Consider the following 9,339-nt stretch of genomic DNA (forward strand, 5'->3'; position numbering starts at 1 on the left):
GTGTGTGTGTGCTTCTGAGGGGGGAGGAGGATGAGGGCCATTCAGTCATGTACAGAGCAAGGCCCCCTTAGTACTCCACTAACAAGCACTGGCCTCATTACTGCCCACACACACACACACACACACACACACACACACACACACACACACACACACACACACACACACACACACACACACACACACACACACACACACACACACTCAGCAGTACAGGTTGAGGGTGAGAGTGAGCATGGAATGGAATGCGGACCACACGGTTCATGGTGAGATGAATAATGACATCAGCCATCTGTAATAGCCTACAAAAGATTCTTTCTCCCTGTGTGTTAGCGTTGAAGTGACTTATTTGAGAGCTCCATTCCTCTGCCATGATGGTTCAAACTCTGAACACTGTATGTGGCTCTCAGACAGAGACGTTGCTCTCTCTGTATCTTCTATGTACTTGTCTGTACACTCCATATAAAGCAAAAGCCACTACAGGCAGCAGTGGGGAGATAATACACGTCATTCTATCAATAACACGTATTATGGGGTGTTTCTTGGACCGATGTAATGTTGGTTATGTCGTACTCTGTGTAACGTTATTACTAGTTATTACTAGCATGAATAGCTAGTAACTAGCATGAATAGCTAGTAACTAGCATGAATAGCTAGTAACTAGCTAGTAATGTAACCACTGCACCTCCCCCCCACACACACACCCCTCTTACACACTTAGTGTATGTTGTCAAACCATCATGTAACGTCTTATCCTGGCTATCTCTGTTGTTTAGAGGGAATGGGTTAACCTAGTTATTGTTAGTGCTTGGCACTTGGTTCTATGAATATCCTTACCGTACCGACAGCGATATATATTGTTGTTTCTCTTTCTTCTTACAAATGTGCTTATTGTAAGTCGCTTTAGATAAAAGCATCTAGGGCATCTGCTAAATGCCCTAGATGTAAATGTAAATGTTACGAATTACACATGAAAGCATGCATTGTTAGCAGTCCATTTATTTGACCATGTTCATATTTGAAGAAATACAACTGTGTTTCAAACTTCTAATCCTGGCAAGCCCAAGAGATAGTCCATCAGTTAGTGCACTGGTGGAGAAAGGTAACCTTTTGACCCCCTAAACCTAACCCAATTACAAGACTTTCAAATTAAATGTATGCTACACATGTGTCTTGTGTACTTTCCTGTGATTAAATTTAGTTGTAAATAGTTATTGCTGTTTATTCACTGAACTTAATGTGTTTGACGTAAAATGTGCTGTTACCTTTAGAGTTATATCTGTGTGCCTTTTGGTTCACCCAGACCCATTTGGCTCGCTCTCTCTCTCTCTCTCTCTCTCTCTCTCTCTCTCTCTCTCTCTCTCTCTCTCTCTCTCTCTCTCTCTCTCTCTCTCTCTCTCTCTCTCTCTCTCTCTCTCTCTAACAGGAGAGATAACAGCAAGGAAACACAGGCCTGACCGCAGGGTGCTACAACAACACAATGAGGCTGCTGAGTTTGTTGTTTTAATGTTTGTGTGTGTGTGTGTGTTAATGCTAAAAGGAGTGGGGGAACAAAACCTCCCCCCACACAGGCATCTCCTTACAACCACACAACCCGGTCTCACGAAAAGACGTGACACTGTCACGTTATTTAATCTATTGAAACGTGATCAGGAACACGTATTTTCAAAATTTTCGTGTCAAAAAGCACAATCTTTTCGTGAGACCGGGTTGAACCACACGATGGTGACAACCATCTTCACATGCATCGGAGGTAGGACATCCCAAAGCGAAAGCACTTTAACCATCTGGCTTTGCCGATTCGGACAACGCGAAGCCCAGGCTTTGCTCTGTGACTGTGGATCAAAAGCATGGCTGGAATTTGACTTTCTGAACCAGGGAACGTCCACTTTGATCAATCATATCTGGAACATGATTAACATCATTATGTTTCTCGACTCTGTGCGGATATAAATATGTCGGCACCAACATCATCAAAGCAACCTTATCAGCTTTCAGGACTTGTATTTATGTTGGGGAGTAGCTACCTTTGAACGCTTATCAATGTTTAAAACAACGTGAAGATTCCACATTACAAAGAAAGAAAGCCATGTCCACATTAGGGCTGATACGCTGGAGAACACATCTGTTGTTCTCTGTTTTTTCCATCCACACTTCAACTGTGTGTTCATCCACCCAGACACCTCCACACTGGATCCATTTGAAAAAAACTGATTTCATGGATCAGGGAGGCTCTGGAGAAAGACCTGATGTAGTCTGCTCCTGCACTGTACAACAGGTTGAGTGCTCCACAGGCCTAACCCTTACCCTGATGTGGGGTTTAGTGCTCCACCTAACCCTAACCCTGATGAGGGGTTTAGTGCTCCACCTAACCCTAACCCTGATTTGGGGTTTAGTGCTGCGCGGGCCTAACCCTAACCCTGGCTCTTACCAAAGCTAGAGAAACGTTGTGTGGCCAGACGTGTCCAAAGCTGACACAATAGAACCTCTTTAAAAACTTTAAATAAAGTTGAGATTGGATAGAGAGGGAAGAGATGAGGAGGATCTAGAGATCCGGAGCCAGCTGGACCTCATGCACAGAATCACTTTATGGGGCCCTCATAACAACATATTGTAATCAATTGTATCGACTGTCCTTTTAAACCTCAAACAAGAGTCCTTTCTCCAGGTGGATTGGTGAGAATAAATACCCTAATCTAAATATAAAGTGCAGGATGAAAATTAGTCTGTGGAAGACTGTCACACATCAACCCTCTAACCCTTTAAACGGGGGAAGAGGGTTGATCCAGGGGAGGAATCTAGCTTGGCAGAAAGAGTTGAAAGGGAACGCTTCCTGTTGTGTTTATGATGGCACAGCTCATTTCAGCCAGCTTTTAATAGGACCACATTTGAGAGTGCCCAAAAACCTAAAAAATAACTGTATAGCCATTGTCCTTTAAACGTTATTTTCAGTTATGAGTTATTTCAATGTCAAGCTTGCATGTCATATTTTTTGCGCAGCTGTTGAAATATTCACCACTCGGCTTCTCCACAAACCGTTTGTGCAAACAGAGCGAGACATAATTCCATGTCAGCGCATCCTCAGGCCAGCGACTCTGGACTCTCTGCGGACCTGCAGAGAGACCCTCAGCATGGTCTGCCTGCCTCGCCGCCTTCTGGAGGGTCGGCCTGATGTCTCGCATGAGACCACCGCCACATTGAAGAAACCTTCAATAGCTGGACTCGTTCGAAACAACTGTTAGAAGAAACTGCACTCGGCTGCTGGTTGTTGATGGATGGGCTGAACTGAGGCCTGCAGATCAAGTAGAAGACATCTACTGCAACACCATCATTCAAGCAGAGACAGCAGATAATGAGGCACCAGGACAGGCAGGGATGGTGGGGGAGCAAGACTCCCAAGAAGAGCCACAATTGTAAGCACTGTTCCAAGTCCACCGTTCAACCGGCTTCTATCTGCTGTAAGAGCTACGATGGAAGCAAACTGAAATGAAACTGTTGAATGAGCCCGACTCTGAAATGCTATATAATATTCTGTACTATTCATCATATGACTGACCTTGTTTTAGTTAAATCACTTAAATCACTTAAATCACTTCAAGTCATTAAGCTAATATTTCTCTATGTAAGATGTTCCATTTTGTGTATTTCTGTAAGTAAAGTGTTTGTTTTCATTCAGTGAGTGAGAAGGTGGCTGGCCGTCATTTGCAGGCAAGTGGATGGATGAGTTTAGAGTGGTGTGTGTGTGTGTGTGTGTGTGTGTGTGTGTGTGTGTGTGTGTGTGTGTGTGTGTGTGTGTGTGTGTGTGTGTGTGTGCGTAAAATATCAGCCATTGTCAACTCCTGGCTTACTTTGCATGTTTGTAAAATCGTACACACACACACACACACACACACACACACACACACACACACACACACACACACACACACACACACACACACACACACACACACTCTAATAGTAAAGAGGCCGCTTGAATGCTAGGATTCTTCTTGCATTCCTGTGTTGCTGCTAACTCAGAGTGTTTAATGTCTGAGGTCAAAGGTCACATCCTGTGCATTGATTCAGTGCAGATCTGCCATAAGACACAGAGCAGGTCGGCCCTTTGAACGCAATGAAACAATCTAATTCAATAAGCCCTCAGCTTAGCCATATGCCCGCCAAATTATAGAATTAATATTACAATTCTATAAAACAGAATCTCATAAAAAAGCTTTCAAGACCATGAAGCAAATTGTGCTTTATAAGTGTTTTATATTGATTATTAAAGTATACATTTATCAGAGGCTGCTCCATACATCATTATCTGTGTCTCCTTAGAACATGCACGTAAAAATACATAAATAATAGGATTTCGAAAATAGGACTTCACTATTACACTAGCTAACAACACTAACACACTAACAAAATAAATATGTTAATCTTATCCAGATACAGGCTCTCTTTGAGGTGGGTCAAGTTACCAAATTAAATAATAACACTATTTTCCAAGAAGACATTCTGGTAACACTAACCAAACAACCCTAACCCTATGAACCATGAATTAACATTGGTTAATGCAGTAATAAGCATTCATTAAAAATGATTTAATGTCTAGTAATCATTTACCAATGGTGTTGATGTTTACTAATGTTTTTTTTACTAGCTAAGGTAATGGTGTTGCTGTTTACTATGGTAATTGTTTATTCAAAAAACATTTATGTTGACAGGAAATATTTGCTATGCAAATAATTTGGAAGTTACAACCACACATTCATATCTTGAAATCAACACATGCGCGCGCGCACACCCTCACACACATCTGCACTCAGGCCTTGTTTTCTTTGAATTAAGAAAATCAAAAGCAGACACATGGCCTTCTATCGACCAGCATGTGTCAGGGGTTCCACCAGCTAGGAAACCTGCAATCTAGTCATCTGCGGCAACCACTAGTGGACGACATCATTCATAAAAATAGATAACGAATGATAAATCGTTTACAAATAAATCATTTATAAATAAAGGGGTTCACAATCCCTGCAAAATGGCGGCCGGGGCGGCCGGGGCGACTGGAGAGCAGCTGAAGTGCAGCTGAAGTGCAGCTGAAGGCTGCGACGAGACAGGCGGCGTCTGTAAGTAGCACGGACCGAGACACTGGCCGCATTGTGGTGGGTAGCCACAGAACCTCCTTCTAGTCCTGGTCCCCATTGTCATCACAGCAGCGGTTAACAGAGGATGCGGATCAGAGGAGTTGAATGTGAAACGTGCAACGCTGTTGTTGTTGTTGTTGTTGTTGTTGTTCACTGTTGCAGTGTTAAATATAACCCGATAGATATTTTGCAACGCATACGAGGCTATCGTCGTGTATGCGTGCAGGTCCGTTGCCACGGCAACCCGGTCCCCAGTGGAACTCCGTGAAGTGGGTGACAGGACGCTGCGATGACCCGAACCCTGACCCTCATGCTCACTAGTTGGAATAACCGAGTTACTATTGATTTAGTTTGGACGGTTATAACGGTTATATATGCACTTGGTTCTATGGACATCCTTATTGTACCGACAGCGATACATTGTTGTTTATATTTCTTATGACAAATGTTACTTATTGTAAGTCACTTTGGATAAAAGCGTCTGCTAAATGCCCTGAATGTAAATGTTATAAAGTGGGATCCAACTTAGTGGGGACTTGTCTAAAGGCTGTCTGTGTCTCTAGAATACCTCTCTTACATGATCACTAGTCCACCATGATAACTTGACGACTGTTAGGGAAACGGAACCCGACAGACAGGTCTAGGTGAGGAAAATAAGCAGAATAACCAGGGATGGATTAGAATGGACAGAAGAGAGGGCCACCTCATGTCCTTCTCAACGTGCTAAGTGAATAATTGCTTGCAATGAAGACATTCTTTGGTCCAAACACATATGTGTCCAGACACATATTTGGGGGATACTTGGTTTACCTCATCGCAGCAGACACACAATCCATGAACAACATCGGGTTGTGCCTTACCCTAACCCTTATCCTTACCCTAACCCTAGTGGTCCAGGCCGTCCCATGTGGCGTGAAACAACGTTTGGCCAGGCTCAAATGGGGAAATATCCAACTCAAATCCAATGCAAAGCCCAGCAGTGCATCTGACACACAACCTAAATGTATGTGTAGGGTAGGACAGGAAAGCATGTTTCAAAGTTAATAAGATCCAATAAGGTCCAGTGGAACACCTTTCAATCCTTACACAAAAAGGGGCCAGAAAACAACACCAATAATAATATATGTGAATGGACTTAAATCACCGGACTTAAACAATGGTGACACTTTATAATAAGGGTAAAGCAATTCTTGAACATAAGTAAAAGCAGTAATAAGCATCAATTGACAGTTAATTCAGAGTTAACATGTGGTCTAGTAGGCTATTCGTTTAATAATGGTGTTCATGTTAACTAATGTTTCTTGTTTATTAGGGTAACGATTAACCCACTTCCCCTAATCATAACCCTTACGCTAATAATAAACTGATTTAAATATTTTCTTATCCAACCCTTATTGTAAAGTGTTAACATTAATTTGGGTGGTTTACCCAAAGTAGCCGACTTTGGCAGATGTATCGATACAGTGGTAGTAGTACACTATGTATGGTCACACGCGCTACTCCAAAACATGACAAACAGAGGGTATGGAGGGACTGGGCAGAGAGACTGGGCAGAGCGGGCAGAGCTGAACCCACGGGGCCAACCGTCTCCTCCTCCCCCACCGCTTTGAACCTTCAGATTGGTTCCAGATGTTCTCACACTCGACTCGACTAAAGGAAACGAAATACCACCAAACGGGGACGCTTTGGCCAAACTCCGGCGAGACTAGCTGGACCTTTGAGTTTAGTCAGAGGTCGGTCAGAAATAGACGGACCGTTATCCTCCATAAAGAGGAGGGGCCTCCTCGGCAGATGTCTTCTCCAGATGTTACAAAACGAGAAGGGCTTTTCCTCTACCGAACAACAACCCGAGCTGTTTGACTCTTCTTTTAGCAGTAACACAGAATAAAGTAGATCTTGCCTCTAAGCAGACTTTATAAGTTAAGATAGAGGAGTCCTCAACGTGTTAACGGGACGTCCCGCTCCATATGGCCTCTCCTCTCCACGGCGTTACGCGGGGCAGACGCGCTGCTGGTCACGGTCGCTGTTCAATAAATCCAAATCGGGATTAACGATTGAAAAACTATAGTGGAGAACAAAGCCAAGGCCAGTTGTTCTACAAAAAGCCAACCTTGGGTGTTCGTCTGCTGTGTTTACACTCGTGTTTGATTTGAGTGTTGAGCGCAACAAAAGGTTAGGCCTAATGAGACATGAGGAATACCCTATATATATAAATAAATATATATAAGAACCCAGAAGACCAGGGTTAGGGTTACTAAACTAGAGAATGAGTTACTGAGTGTACAGTGTTCAAACCCGGCTACGAGTGGTGTTCATTTATTCTTTACCCAAGAAAAGTAGAATATGATGACACTTGATAACATGGACTTGTATAAAATGCTGTCCTAGAAAAGGGTTTGAAGTATTTCCGTGCTTCCTGAGGTGCTTCATTCAGAGGCGCAGGGCTACAAGTCCTTCATAATAATAATAGATTTTTTACAAAATAAGTCCAGGTTGACGATTCGCTCCATGAAACATAAATCACGAAATAGCCTCTCAATGAGAGCTTCAACAAAACGCACCAGCAACACTTACCCTGTGCGAAGCTTGAGTCGTAAAAGTGGAAGGCGAACAGACAGCTGATGATCTGGTAACACGAACATCTTAACGGATCCGTAAAGCGCATCGTGAACTAGGAAACGTGTGGATCACTGGTTCCATGGGTCCCTGCACCGACCTCCTCACTCCGTCTGCAGCGGCACGGCAACTCCCTGTTCCGTTATAGGAGGCCGGACACACACACACACACACACACACACACACACACACACACACACACACACACACACACACACACACACACACACACACACACACACACACACACACACACACACACACACACACACACACACACACACACACACGCACAAACACGCGTGAGCGCGAAACAAGGACAGTCCTAATTGGAAATAGTGGGAACTCTTCTTCTCTTCTTGTTTTCCCTTCTTGTTCTCTTCTATTACATTGTTCAATTATATTATAACTTACCAGGACATTGTTGTCCTATCATTGATAAAGTCGGCTGCTATTTGGGATTCAGTAAAGGATTTTGGGGAAAAAAACAACTACTGAACGATAGTGAAAATGTTGCTCAACGTTACTAAACATTTTACAATTGACTATGTTTATGAACATTTTAATGTTGGTGTTACACACACATGCACGCACTTATATACACATGCACACATATATATATATGTTGACACACATATACATATGGTATATAGACACACATATACACATATTATATAGACACATATGCATATATAGACACACACACACACACACACACACACACCATGCCTCATGCCTGTCGGGCCCTTGTCACTGGGTCGTCTGAGCCGGTCTGTGTTGTTCCGCAGCAGGCTGTGAAACAGTGGGGAGATCTGTGTTAGGGTGAGGGGGAGACAAAGACTCTGAGGAGGAGAGGATGTCGTCTTCTGTTCTCCATCCAGCTCTGACCGTGGATGAATATAGATGGTAGCGGGGCATGGGAGGATCTGAACGCCATATGGAGCTGAACCATCAATCAATACAGGCGACGGCCGGGGGATGATTGTTACATGGGTTGGTTATGACACTTTTAATTCATCAAAGTAAATGTGAATTCACAAATAAGTACTTTTTTGTTTTGGGTAAATTCAGTTCTTGGCGCTTAATTGTCGTTCTTGTTTTTGTTGGGGAACCCGGTTGGAGTACCTTCTGTAAATCCATCTAGCCTACATGTAACATCTTCAAGGTGGTGCACATTTAAAATGAAGGCCCAACTCCTTGATTGTCACAAAGATGTAGGACCACGATTGTGATTATAAGTCCAAAGCTGTCAAAGGATGAGGTGTGAATGAAAAGAGGGGTTCTGAAATTAAGAAAAAGGGCAAAAATACGGTTGAATGATTGAACCACTAGGCAGTGGTGCTGTGCTGTAAGCTAGCTGATGTTAACTGTGTTGAAATTCACCAAGGGTGATGGGAAAGTCATTTAAAGCCCTGTAGGACATGATTGAGAAGATTGCTGTTCCATTCAATCAAAAGCAATATTTTTTGTGTAACACAGGCCGCACAATTATATTTTTGTATTTGTGGCTATGTTGGGCTGTCACTACATATAAAGATCACATAGCGAAAACACTACTGGGCTGTTTCTTAACAGTTTGGGTGCATTGGGTGGA

General features: G+C 43.1%; 1 protein-coding gene across 1 annotated transcript in view; it reads right to left on the reverse strand.

Annotated features, from left to right (window-relative positions):
- reck (reversion-inducing-cysteine-rich protein with kazal motifs) overlaps positions 1-7,899 on the reverse strand; it is a 32,003-nt gene extending 24,104 nt beyond the window's left edge. The window contains exon 1 of the mRNA XM_060045038.1: positions 7,704-7,899. Coding sequence (XP_059901021.1) covers positions 7,704-7,794 — 91 coding nt within the window. The 5' untranslated portion in view covers positions 7,795-7,899. The remainder of the gene's footprint in view (positions 1-7,703) is intronic.
- Positions 7,900-9,339: the final 1,440 nt, after the last annotated feature.

This window comes from Gadus macrocephalus, chromosome 23, assembly GCF_031168955.1.
Source record: "Gadus macrocephalus chromosome 23, ASM3116895v1".
Taxonomy (NCBI): Eukaryota; Metazoa; Chordata; class Actinopteri; order Gadiformes; family Gadidae; genus Gadus; species Gadus macrocephalus.